Source organism: Choloepus didactylus, chromosome 21, assembly GCF_015220235.1.
Source record: "Choloepus didactylus isolate mChoDid1 chromosome 21, mChoDid1.pri, whole genome shotgun sequence".
Lineage (NCBI taxonomy): Eukaryota > Metazoa > Chordata > Mammalia > Pilosa > Megalonychidae > Choloepus > Choloepus didactylus.
Window position 1 is genome coordinate 25,383,484 of NC_051327.1, and position 13,962 is coordinate 25,397,445.

A 13,962-nucleotide genomic window follows, 5' to 3' on the forward strand; every position below is an offset into this window, starting at 1 on the left:
TCACTTAAAGCCAATGACTGCAGCTGCTGGTGACATCTGCAAAACACCTTCTCAGCAGCACCTACATGGGCGTGTGATTAAATAACCGGGCACCTGCCAAGTTGCCTCATAAAACCAGCCATCACACCAACCATCACGCCTATAAGCCCAGCTGGGCCTCCGCACCGCTCGGGCCAGAGCTGCCTTGGAGCCCCACAGCCAGAATCATGGTCCCCAGGAACCAGTGGAGTGACAATTTCCAGCACAGCCGAAGAGGATATGCTCCAGAAGCCTCACCCCACTCCTATTGGGATCTGGGGGGGGGGCTTCTTCCAGAAGAGCGGGCTCAGCTCCCCCTGCGAGACCCGGCTCCTTTCCTTCAGGCCGAGTGACAGCTTCCTCCTCGGCTCCCTGCAGGACCAGGTTGTAGGGAGCTGCGCTAGTGTTTTGCTCCCATTAGACTGTGAGAGAGCATCTCGTCCATCTTCGTGTCCCACGGCCTGGCCTCGAGGTTGACACAAGCTCTTCCCAGTGGATTCCCCTCACCCCACAGTAGCTCTGTCCTCTAGTCACTGAGACACCAGTTAGTGGGGACGGAAATCTGCCCCTGGAGGGGTACAGGGCCAGGCCCCGTGAGCCTCCACTCACAACATTTTTGTCAACTGATCAACACACAACCCTGTTTTACGTGTTTCTGTTTAAAGACGCCTTATTTCATATATATTGTTGATCCGTTAGCATGGAATGCACAGCCAGCAGCACTCGAACTCACACCTGAAGGACGCTCGTCTAACACACGGGTTTTCTCTATCAGGCACATCACAGGCCTTTCACACTTCATCACTCCAGCGAAATCACCCATAAAAATGCAAAAAAAATCCAACATGGCACTAAAAAGACCGAGCAAAGGACCCCTGCTTACAGCGTGAGGTGACACAAGAAAGCAAGGCGTCACCTCGTTCGGCTTCTGCTCGGAGCCTGCACCTTTCGCCACCCCGCACAAGTTTGTGAATGACCACAAAAGCATCACAAGTATTGATTTGGGTATCACAAATACACTGAGCGGGTGGGCAAGTTTGTGAACATGAAATCCGTGCAGAACGAGGACCGACTGTCTTTATTTTGACTTAATTCGCGGACTCATCGTCTGAACACTGCCCAGCACGGCAACATCTGGGATCGCCTCCTGCAGGCCCAGCTCTCTGGCCAGTGCCCATTGTGGCTGTGAGCAAGACACGTTTCCTTATTTTCAAAGTGGGGGACATGAGACGTGAAAACACGTCATCTCCCGGTCGCCGCAGGCAGATGCGACAGCCCCCAGGAGGCCCTCGGTTCGGCCACTCGGCTCTTAGGAGGAACAAACGCCGCCTGTTTGTAGCCACATGACGTCATCGGACAGGTTCTCCGCGTGCCCGGGAACACACCTGCCAACGCTCTACCTAACGGGCGGGGACATCCAGCTTCCCGGCACTTCACCCACAGGCGCTTTCTGCATCTAGTCCCGGTCCTGTGGCTTCTCTGAAGGAAAACGGTTAGATAAGTCGCTATTTAATAACTAACTCCCTTATAAAGAGCCAGCTCTCCCCGGAAAACAACAACGAGCAGCCTTCATTCTGCAGGCAGGAAGCTTCCTTCCGCCGGGTCGCTGTTCTCAGACAACAAGCCCGCCCGGGAGCGGAACGAGGCGGGCACTGAGCAGGAGGCGGGCGGGAGGGCGCTCTGCAAAACGCAAGCACCTGCCCACCTTGCAGAGGGATCTCGGGGGAGCTGGAGGCTCAGGCCGCTGGGTCCACGCACAGCAGCCAGGCACACGGGGGTCCCAGCGGGCGCCCCTGCCGTGCAGGCCCCTCCCACGGCCACCGGCTTCTGTCTCCCGGTGGCCCCCCGCCCTGCTCACTGACCCTGCAGCCCACCGGTCAGCTGCAGCTCGAACACCAAGGGGGTCCACGGGGCGGGCAGGGGTCAGAGCCCATCCAGGTCCCAGCTCTGTCCTTGCACGTCCTGGGGACTTGGGACAAATCCCTAACCTCTCTGGGCCTCGGGTCTCGCGTCTATATGAAGGTCATGCTCTGCAGGGCAGCAGCAGATGGGAGATTCGCTGCAAAGGGCTGCGTGCAGCCGCGATCTGCCGCACTGGGGGGTTAGTGCCATCCCGTGCCCGTGAAGCGCCCTCTGCCCCCTCACCTTCAGGGTGGCAGCTTTCCGCTGCTCCGCCAGCAGCGTGTTCAGCTCCTCCCTGGCCAGTGCCACCTCGGGCGGCTCCTGTCCCTCGGCGTCCGCCTCCGCCGGCCCCTCCTCGGCCTCGCTGCCCTCCTGCCGGGCCTGCTGCTGGGTCCTCTCGCGCTCCCAGCTGTGGGCGACACGGGGCGGGGGACACTGTCGGCCCAGGCCGGCCTGCTCCCAGGCGGGGACAGGAAAATGCAGCAGAGTCGGGTCTACGATACGGTCTTTTCCATGTTGAGAAAGGAAGGCATGTATGTAAACCCACAGACATAAAATTTAGGATTCAGGTTACCAGGAGGCAGGATGAGGCTAGAGAGTGGGGAGCGGCTGCCCAGGACGTGCAGAGTGTTTAACGGGGTGAACGTAAATGTTCGGAAATGGACAGAGGTGGTGGCAGCACGTTACCGTGAGAATAACTAACAGTGCTGAAGGGTGTGTGAGTGTTGCTGGAAAGGGGATCGTGGATGTCACCAGGAGGCTGGAGACTGAAACATGGGAACGTGGAACACGGTGAATCTTGGTGGGCAGTGTCTGTGATTAACTGCAAAAATATAAAAAAGTTATTTCATGAACTAGAACAAATATATGACACTATTACAAAGAGTTAATAATAGAGAGGTATATGGGAAAAATGTACCTATTACAAACTATGGACTACAGTTAACAGTAGCTCTTTCATCCACAGTAACAAATGTACCACACCAATACTATGGGTCAATAATGGGGGGTGGGGATAAGGGATACGGGATGTTTGGGGTCTTCTTTTTTATTTTCATTTCTTTTTCCGGAGTAATGAAAATGTTCTAAAATTGATTGTGGTGATGAACGCACAACTTATGATGATACTGTGAGCCACTGATTGTACACTTTGGATGGATTGTGTGGTGTCTGACTATATCTCAATAAAATCGCATTAGGAAAAAAAGAAAGGCATGAACAGGAACTGGATGAATGTGCAGTAAATAGTAAACATCTGCAGCAGGATCACTGGGTGATTGGCCAAGTGCTGCCCTCGGCCGCCCACCCAGCCTCAGACCTCAGAACCGTCCTTGGCCGGCTGGGTGACTTGGGTCACCTCCTTATCCCCCCTGAGCCTCGGTTTCCTCGGCCATAAACCTTTGATATCAATTGTACATACCCCATGGGGCTCTGTGAGGGTTAATTAACTGGGACAACCCATGGTTCAGGGTAAAAGGCCCAGACATGCTTATCTGGATGCAAGATTGATCTAAACTATGGAGAGAAACCTGTGGGACTGTGTATGAAACAGGCTAGAAGGGAACAAAGACAAAATGTTTGTCTGGAAGTGGAGGAGATTGTGAGAGAATTCCTTTTATTAAGAATTCCTCCAATGTAGGTATCATGGTGTTTTCGTAATTAAAAAAAAAAAAAAAAAAAAACAGGAAGAAGGAAGAGAAAGAAGAAGAAATACAAGAAGAATTGAGAGAAGAAGGAGGAAAGATGGGCAAAGTGGGCTTAAAGTACAGCCCTGGGTGAATGGATGGATAGTAGGTGGATGGATGGATGGATGGATGGATGGATGGATTGGTGGATGGATGGAAGGATGGATGGATGGATGGATAGTAGATGGATGGATGCATGGATGGATGGATGGGTGGGTGGGTGTGTGTGTGTATGTATGTATGGGTGGATAGGTGTTTGAGTGGATAGATCAGTGGATAGGTGGAGGGATGGATTGGTGGGTGGATGGATGGGTGGATGGACAGATCAGTGGACGGGTGGGTAGATGGATGGAGTGGTGGGTGGATGGATAGTTGCATGAGTGGATGGATAAGTTGATGGGTGGATGGATGGATGGGTAGGTGGATGGGTAGATGGATGGGTGGGTGGATAGATGGGAGGATGGGTGGATGGATTTATGGATGGAAGGTAGATGGGTGGCCATATGTCCCAATTTGTCCAGGAAAGTTCCAGGTGACACCTGTTGTCCCACATAATTGTCAATAGCTCCCCCTTTCACCTTTGAACACATTCTGGTTTGAATGATAAATTGCATGGTCACTGCCCATAAAGGAACACAGGTGTGAAGAGGGAGTAAGCAGGGAAAGGCAGAAAGAGCTCTGGCCTAGGAGAAGCATAACCTTGAGCAAACCCACATCTCCTCTGAGCCTTGATATCCTCTTGGATAAAAAGGAGTTGATCCCAGCTGACCTTCCAGAGCTGGTTCTGGGATCCAGCCTGTGAGAGTTATCAAAGGGACCTAGAAGTATTCTACCAGGCCCAATTTAGCTACAGAAGTGAGAGAGCAAGAAGGGATCAGGCCAGGAGTCCTGCCTGGGAAGAAATCCTTGGGGACCTACAGGCAGTAGAGGGTGGCTAGACAGTAGCAAAAATCAGGAGCTCCTCTCTGGTGGCCCCCTCTGGTCCTTGCTGGCCTCCTCTGCCCCACTGGGGTGGACACACTCACTCTGCAATAGTCAGCAGGTGGCGGGACGTGTCGATGTGCAGCTCAATGTTGGTGTTCTCGAGCTCCACCAGGCTGTGCCGCATCTCCATTTGCTCCTTGAAGGCTCCGATGAGCTGCGCACGGATCTTGTTCATCTGCAGGCGGCTGTCCTCCTCCCCGTCATGGGAAAGAGCTGTGACTGCAGGCAGGAGAAGAGCCAGCTGCACCAGGAGCAGTGCTGCTTAAGCCAGGGTTGAACTCCATGCTCACCCCCAAAATGGAGTCTGTCCCATGGAGGAGCTCAGTGAACATGTGCAGATGGATGGATGGATGGATGGATGGATGGATGGGTGGATGGAAGGATGGATGGATAAATGGATGGATGGATGGATGGATGGATGGGTGGATGGATGGATGGGTGGGTGGATGGATAGATGGATGGATGGATTGACGGGTGGATGGATGGATAAACATATGGATGGGAGGATGGGTGGGCAGATGGGTGGATGGAAGGATGGATGGATAAATGAATGGATGGATGGATGGATGGATGGATGAACAGATGGATGGATGGATGGGTGGATGGATGGGCAGATGGGCGGATGGAAGGATGGATGGATAATTGGATGGATGGATGGATGGGTGGATGGGTGGATGAATGGATAAATGGATGGGTAGATGGATGGGCAGAAGGGTGGATGGAAGGATGGATGGATGGATGGATGGGTGGATGGGTGGATGGATGGATAAATGGATGGGTAGATGGATGGGGCAGATGGGTGGATGGAAGGATGGATGGATAATTGGATGGATGGATGGATGGATGGATAAATGGATGGATGGATGGATGGATGGATGGAAGGATGGATGGATAAATGGATGAGTGGATGGATGGGCAGATGGGTGGATGTAAAGATGGACAGATGGGCGGGTGGAATGGTTAGGTTGGTGGATAAATGGATGAATAATTTAGAAGGATTTAGACTCTCTGTTTGCGTGGATTTGAGTCTCATGAATCCAGAGATGGTCTGGACTAGCTTTCTCAGCTCAAAGCTCACTTCCTTAGGAAAACCCTCCCAGACACTCAGTGTGGGTCCACCTGCCACCTGCTCTCATAACATCCTGCCTTCTTGCTCACTGTCCTTTGCACATCTATAATTTTGTAACATTTTGTGATAATTTGTTTAACATCTGCCCTTCCTGCTAGAATATAAATGCCCCTGGGTGAAACCTTTCATTTTTGTTTGGTTTCCCACAGTAAATTCCAACCTAATTAATTGATGGTTTTCACTGCTGTCCCCAGTAGATAATCTCCTCTGGACACAGGCAGTTTGTCCACAGTCTGATCCCCTGACCCTGAGGGCAGTGAGCGGGGGCTGGTGAAGGAAATTACGGTGCATCCAGGTGACCGAACACTTCGCCGTCACTAAAACAAGGTTTTCAAGGCGATCTTGGCGTCACGGGGAACACGCTCACGAAGAGGAGCTCAGTGGCAGAGCCCTGCACCCCCCATGCTGTCCCGGCACTGCCGCAGCAGGACTCACCGTGAGACCACCTCCCGCTCCTCGGCACCACCCCTCCCCACTCGAGACCACCAAAGGGGTCAGCGCCAGGTGCTGAGACCAGCAGGGGACAGCCTTGTTGGGACTCACGCCCAAGCGTCCCGGTCACCAACCAGCTTCATAAACTCCCCACACTGACGCCCCCTCCCATCCCTACTAGCCCCTCAAACCCTCCTCCAGCCCCGGGACCCAGCCTGCCGTCAGCCAGGTCCCCTCTTCTTCGGATGTCCCTTCGCTCTCTTGCTCTAACAGAACCCGACCGTCCCCTGCGCTGGCTCCAGGGGCAGCCGTTTTCTCTCCGCCTCCTTGTAGCATCGGATTCCAATCTGCCCTGCACCCACAAAGAGAGAGCCGTCCCTGTTACACAGCGGGCACCCCATAAATATTTGTCAGCGTGATCCAAATTTCCAATGTCAGTGTGTGTGTATTTACCTATTTTAAAGACGGGGACAAGTCAAAATGCTAACAGTGGTTCCCTCCAACTTGTGGGCTTACAAGTTAGTTTTGTTTTCTTCTCACACCTTGCCATTTTCTCCAAGTTATAAATGATAAATATGTATTTTTAATACAATCAGGAGCCGTTTATAAGGATGATGTATTTACACTAGGAATATGCAAACATTTTGTTATAAAAATTCAAATACTACATCAAGAGGTAAAGACCCCCTCGACCATCTGCTCACCATCCCCCCACCCCGGGCCCCTCCTCTCAGGTAGCCACTGCCGTTTTGATGTATACCCTTCCGGATCTTTTTTCTGTGCAGTTTTGTGCATACATTTGTATCCACAGAGATACAGGGGTATTTTTGTGTGTGGGTTTTGACCGTGGGTTTTTTAAATAAATGGACTCAGACTAAAGCTAATATCCCTGAACTTGCTGTTCTCATCTAACCACGTGTCCTGGAGTCCGTCTGCACGAATGGGCCTTCCTCCTTCTTGGAGATAGTCTCAGAGGGTCCCACGGGAGGGGCACACCCCACTCCTTTGACGGGCATTTGGGGGCTCCTCAGCTATACAGCTTCCTTGAGCACATGGGGAGACTGTTCTTAAGGGAGATTTGGAGGATCCCAAGGCTCGTATATTTAAAGTTTTAACAGAGGCTGCTAAATCGGCCTCCAAAATAGACGTATTTACACTCCCAAAATAGTGTCTCCACTCTTAATTTTATATTCACTTATATTATCCACTTACTAGACATTTTAAGTTCAGTGAAAAGTGTTTCAGTTACATCTGTTGACTGACCAGCGGGTCCTTCCGCGATGAGCTGCGTGTCATGTCCTCACCCAGTTTATTTACTGGGTGGTTTGCGCTTTCTTACTGATTTTTAGAAAGCCTTTACAAATGGAGTTGAAACTTATTTTCCTAGCCCCCCCTCAAAGAAAGTCCGTGTGTACACACACACACACACACACACACACACACACACACCCATGTGCACCTGCATATATTTAACCTGACTCTGTTACAAGAATACTGGAAGGTGTCTTTTTAACTTATTAATTTTATGATTTTGTGGTGAGGCAATGGCGTGCTCTAAGAACCAAAAAATAGAGGTCTAAATAAAACAGATTTGGGGATAGGGAAGAAAAAAACAAAAGATAGGAAGGTAAGAAAAGAGAAGAAAGGTAAAGAGGGAGAAAGCGGAAGGAAGCCGAGGGCCTGATCCAGTCCCACACTCCACAGGAGAGGAACTGAGAGCTGAGGGACTCGGGGAAGGCTGAGGGAACTCAGAGCCCCTGCCCAGTCTGGGGAACCTGTGGGTGCAGGTGAGCAGGTGTGCACCAGGGGGTGTGGCACAGGGGTACAGGTGTGCCAGTGTGCACCAGGGGGCATGGCACAGGCACGCAGGTGAGCGGGTGAGCACCAGAGGGTGTGGCACAGATGTGCAGGTGTGCAGGTGAGCAGGTGTGCACCAGGGGGCATGGCACAGGGGTACAAGTATGCAGGTGTGCATCAGAGGGCATGGCACAGGCATGCAGGTGAGTGGGTGTGCACCAGGGGGTGTGGCACAGATCTGCAGGTGAGTAGGTGTGCACCAGGGGGCGTGGCACAGGTGAGCAGGTGTGCACCAGGGGGCGCGGCACAGGTGAGCAGGTGAGCAGGTTGTACCAGGGGGCATACCACAGATGTGCAGGTGTGCAGGTGAGCAGGTGTGCACCAGGGGGCATGGCACAGGTGTGCAGGTGAGCAGGTTGCACCAGGGGGCATACCACAGATGTGCAGGTGTGCAGGTGAGCAGGTGTGCACCAGGGGGCGCAGCACAGGTGTGCAGGTGAGCAGGTTGCACCAGGGGGCATGCCACAGATGTGCAGGTGTGCAGGTGAGTGGGTGTGCACCAGGGGGCGTGGCTCCCAGGGGTCCCAGGGGAGACAGAAGTCACTGGGATGGCTGAGGACACCTGGCCTCCCTCAGAACTACCTGGGGCATCCTGGACCCTGGGCTCACTTGGCTTCTCCTTCTCCTGCTTCTCGATCTTCGCTTTGAGGTGCTCGATCTCCCTGCGCAGGTCGGAGATGACGTCTGTGTACTGCGCGATGTGGAAGGACACGCTCAGCAGGTTGCGCTTGACCTGGGGCAGGACACGGGGCCAGGTCAGCCGGGGCCAGCTCGGCCTGTGGGGGACGTTTTCTGTTTGTTTTCTAAAGTATCTTTTTTTTTTTTATTAGACAAGCTGTAGGTTTACAGAAAAATCATGCAGAAAATGCTGAGTTTCCACATACCCCTATTATTAACACCTCACATTAGGATGACACCTTTGTTACAATTCATTAGAGAATATTATAATTTCACTATTAACTATGGTCCACAGTTTGCATTAGAGTTCACTGTGTTGCATACTATGGTTTTTAAAAATTTTTATTCTAGGAACAAATATACAACCTAAAATTCCCCTTTGAACCACACACACACATTTAATTGAGGGGTGTCAACTGCATTCACAAGATGCTCCCACCACCATCCATCACCAAAGCTTTTCCGTCACCCCAAACAGAGATTCTGCATCAATGAAGCACGAAGCCCCCATTCTCCACCGCACCCCGGCCCCTGGGAACTCGTATCTCAGCTTCTGACTCGAAGAATGTGCTTATTCTAATTATTTCACATCACTGAGATCAGACAGTATTTGTCCTTCTGTCTGGCTTATTGCACTCAACCTGATGGCTTCAAGGTTCATCCAAGTTGCTACATGTATCAGGTCGTTGTTCCCTTTTATGGCTCAATAACATTCCACTGTGTGTGTCCACCACGTTTCGTTCACCCACTCACCCGCTAATAGGCACTGGGGCTGCGTCCATCTTTTGGTAATTGTGGATGACACTGCTATGTTCAAGTCCCTGCTTTCAATTCTTTCCAGAAGTGGGAAAGCTGGGACATCTGGTAATTCTACACTCAACTTTCCGAGGGACTGCCAAACTTTACCACAGCGGCTTCCCCAGTTTACAAACCAAGGACACGTTTTAAAGATGATGTATTTACACAAGTAATATGCGAACACGTTTGTTATAAAGTTCAACTAATACAGGGAATATTAGTCAGGAATAAAAAAGAAATGAGCCCTCAAGCCACGAAAAGACACAGAGGAACCTTGCATGCAGATCACCGAGTGAAGGAAGCGGGTCAGAAAAATCTACTATGTGATTCCAACCAGACGACATTCTGGAAAAGGCAAAACCATAGAGACGGAAAAAAGCTCAGTGGTTGCCGGGGGTGCAGGGGAGGCAGGTGGAGCCGGGGCCCTTCTAGGGCAGTGACCTGTCCTGTAAGACCCTGTGACAACGTAGACGTGATGTGACACGTCTGTCAAAACCCGCAGAACTGTACCACCCACGAGTGAACCCCAATGGAAACCACGGACTCTGGTTACTAACAGCATATCAATATTGCTTCATCGATTGTAACAAAAGTAGCGCTCGAATGCGAGATGCTACTAATAGGGGAAACTGTGTGTTTGGGTGGAGTATGGGAACTCTGTGTTTTCTGTGCAATTTTTCTGTAAACCCAAAACTGCTCTAAAAATAAAGTTTATTATTTAAAAAAGTTAAAATAATACATCAAGAGTTAAAAGACCCTCTCGATCATCTGGTCACCCCCCACCCTGGTCCCCTCCTCACAGGCCATCAGGGTGATGTAGACACTTCTGGCTCTTTTTCTGTGATGTTTGTGCATACATTCGCATCCAGAGAGATGTAGGGGTTTTACTGCATGTGGGTTTGACCTTGGGATTTTAAATAAATGACGTCAGACTATAGCTAATATCCCTGAACTTGCTTTTCTCACCCAACCACATGTCCTAGAGTCTGTCTGTCTGCACAAATGGATCTACCTCCTTCTACGGAGCAGCCGTGGAGGGTCCCATAGGTGGGTGCACCCCACCCCTGTGATGGGCATTTGGGGGCTTCCCAGCCATACAGCTTCCTTGAGCACATGGGGCGGTTCTCTGGGGTGGATTCGGAGGAGGGGGTGCCGGGGTCCGTGCACTTTGCGTTTTAACAGGAGCTGCTAGTTGCTCTCTAGTCTGCAGTGCCCTGGCTCTCCAGCCCACAGCCCCCTTCTCGGAGGGAACTTGCCGGCACCCCTTGGCCGAGGGCCCCTCTGGATTTGCTCTTCTCCGCTATTCTCTCATTTAGGACCCTTCCCACAACTGGGAATCATATACTTCTCTGTGTGAGTTCAGAAGCTCGGAGCTTGTGTGAGAGCAGAAACCTCATCTTATTTAAGTTTCTATCCCTGGTGCCTCACTCAGAGCAGACATTAGGCTGCACCGCCCATGTTTGCCAACGAACTGTGATAATAAAACAGCGCATCGCCTTTCCACCCACCCCATGCCAAGCCCTGCCGAGCAGCCAGCATGCGTTCCCTCGCTGAATCCTCACAACAGCCTTGAGAGGTGGGTGCCTTAGATAAGTGCCGCAGTGTAGACAGAGTAGAAAGCGGCTTAAGCTGCACTCGAGAGCCAGGCTCTCTGGGCCTGACCCCGCTCTGTCTCACGGGGCTGACGGGGCCCACCTCCCGGGACAGGGCTGTTGTGGGAATTAAATGATCTACGTCACGTGGGGACAGAGCTCACTTCACGCCTGGACGCAGACGTGTCCTCACCCTCGGACCCCAGGAGTGTGAGCAGGACGCTGTCTGGGAAGAGGGTCCTTGGGAGTGTGATTAAATTCAGGAGCTTGAGGTGCGCGCACCCTGGATTTGCTGGGTGGGTCCTAAATCCAAAGCCAAGGGCTGTCCCAGGACAGAGGTGGGGAGGCAGGGACCGGAGGGGCCTGGAAAGCATGGCACAGGGTTTGCCGTTACTCCCGTTCTCCCTGGTTCGGAAGAGGGAACTGGGTGTGGGGGATTTCAGACTTGTACCTGGGGTCTCTGAGCTCAGCACCCCCCACCCTCGGGAGGGGCGAGGGGCTCACCCGCGTCTTGATGTTCTTGGCCCGGTAGGCGTAGGTCAGAGTGGTGCGCGACTCCTCGAAGGACGTGCTGGCCGGGCTGATGTGCGCAATCATCACCGTCCGGCTGTTCCCCCCCAGTGCGTCCTGCTCCGACAGGGGCCTCGGCTCAGGGGGTGCTGCGGGCTCGGGCCCCCTGCCTGCCCCGTGATGCCGACCCACCCCCGCCAGCCACCAGGCCCTGCAAAGGGGAGCTGACACCCAGGACCAGGGGGCAGTCCTGGGAGAGGGCTGCTCTGATGACAGCAGAGGAAGACCGAGAGGTGGAATCCACAGGGATGTCTGCTTATTGGCTTGTCTGTTTATCTCTAGCCCTCCTCGTTGGAGGACGTAGGTGACAGCAAAATATAAGGAAGAGTTTTCTCATGGTCAGAATTGCCCACGATGGGACAGGCAGCCTTGGGAGGTAGTGAGCGCTCTGTCACTGGGAGTGTGCAAGCCCAGGCCGCTCTGTCACTGGGAGTGTGCAAGCCCAGGCCGGACAGGGCAGTTGGGCAGTGACTAGAGCTGGCAGGACCCTCAGACCCAGGCCTCCCTCCATCCCCAGGCCCGCAGCACGAACCTTGAGCAGGCGCGTGAGCTTGCTGTCCCGGAAGTTGACGTACTGCGCGCGGCTGCCACCCTTCTCGCTGAGGGCGTTGATGCAGTTGCCCAGCGCCAGCAGGGAGCGGTTGATGTGCGCCCCCTCCTTCATCCTCTTGCCTCGGTTCTGGGTCTGGGCAGGGGTGGGGCAGGGGGCTGGAGGGGTCCCTGGGTACACTCCCCCCCCCCGCCACCTCCCTCAACCCCATTTCTTGGGGGAGACTGAGGCACAGAGCCCCACAGTGTAAGGAAATCCTGGGAACAACTGGGACGTCCTCAGAGGGGGCTGGTGAGACACGGTGCCAGGTCCTGGGGGTGGGGGGCACAGAAAGCCTGTACATGGGACCACGTAGATCCCCCCAGATGCGGAAAAGGTGCTCGGCAGTAAAGCGGGTGAAGACAGGATACAGGGAGCCTGTGCACGACTGTTCTACTTTTATCATAAAATAAAAGAGGGCGTGTGTCGTACCTAAAAGCACCCCCCAAAAAAAACACAAAACCAAACCACACTGGTTCTTCTCATCTTTGCTTTCTGCCCCCCTCAAGGGCTCCCCTGCCCGGCCTCACACTCTAAAGCGGAGACCACGGCACCCAGCCCGTGGCTTGTTTTGCTGCATCACCCTGTTCAGTGGAGCAGAGGGAGTGAGAGCGGGGTCCCCGGGCCTGGACGCCCCTTTGCTTGTCCTCTCACGGAGCTGCGTCCAGAAGGCAGGGTCAGCCTCACCTCCCGAGGACGGCCGTTCAGACACGCAGCTGTGCCACGTTTCTACCGAGCCCGCGTGGCAGGCCCGAGACGCAGCGAACTGCTCAAGCCCAGCATGCCATCTCCCTGCACTCCCACTCAGCTTTGTGTGGTGCTCTGCTCCAACTTGCTGTGTGCCTTTGGGCAGGCCCCTGCCCCTCTCTGGGCCCTGGTCTTTCTTGCTATCAGATCAGGTGGCCAAGGTGGGCTGTCTTTAGGCCTGCTTGGTTCTCATTTCTACACAGTCACTCACCAAGCCCTTGTGTTCCAGGACACGAGGTCTCCAAGAGAGCCCTGGGACCTGGTGACGGACACGAGGAAGGGTGACCGCCTCTGGCACTGGGCCAAGCAGGCTGCTTGGTTCCTGCGATTCTCACCAGCACCTCCTAAGGCAAGCGTCACCGCCCCCATTTTACAACTGAAGACACCAAGGCTCAGAGATTATGCGATTTGCAGGCCCACGCATTTATGAAGTGGGGGAGCTGAGCTGTGCCCCAGGGGAGGTCTGGCCCAAATCCACATTTAGTGACTCTGATGTTTGTCCTCCGGCTCGTGCTATGTGCTCTGCGTCTCTGGGGCTTGAGTGACCACTGTGTCACTTTGTTCAAGCCTGCCCCCGCTTGCTCTCTGCCCTGGCTCTGCCCTTGGCGCTCGGGGCCCTGGGCACTGCCTCTGGCCCCGTGTCAGGCGCTGGTGAGAATTGCACGGCTGTGAGAGTTAACTGCCCAGCACAGTGGCCGGTGCATCCAAGGGGCACAAAAAATGTCACCTGCTGATACTATCATTGTTTTATTCTTATTCTGACACCCACCACCAAATAGCATTTAGCTATTTGTTGAGCGCCTTCTCTGTTCCTGGCCCTGGGCTGGGTCCCTGCCCTCTTGGAAGGCTCGTCCACTGGGCAACAGAGGGTCCACCACCACCCGCACTCCCAGGTATTACAAAAGAGATGAGCCAGGGGCCTGGGAGCAGACAGGAGGGGCCCTGGAGGGTGGGTGAGGAGGGGGCTTGGGAGCAGAGCCT

General features: G+C 53.5%; 1 protein-coding gene across 1 annotated transcript in view; it reads right to left on the bottom strand.

Moving 5' to 3' along the window:
• LOC119517194 (kinesin-like protein KIF19) overlaps positions 1–13,962 on the bottom strand; it is a 45,436-nt gene that overhangs the window by 19,237 nt on the left and 12,237 nt on the right. The window contains exons 8-12 of the mRNA XM_037813763.1: positions 12,178–12,330; positions 11,580–11,702; positions 8,590–8,740; positions 4,631–4,808; positions 2,164–2,329 (exon numbers count right to left, since the gene is read on the bottom strand). Coding sequence (XP_037669691.1) covers positions 2,164–2,329; positions 4,631–4,808; positions 8,590–8,740; positions 11,580–11,702; positions 12,178–12,330 — 771 coding nt within the window. The remainder of the gene's footprint in view (positions 1–2,163; positions 2,330–4,630; positions 4,809–8,589; positions 8,741–11,579; positions 11,703–12,177; positions 12,331–13,962) is intronic.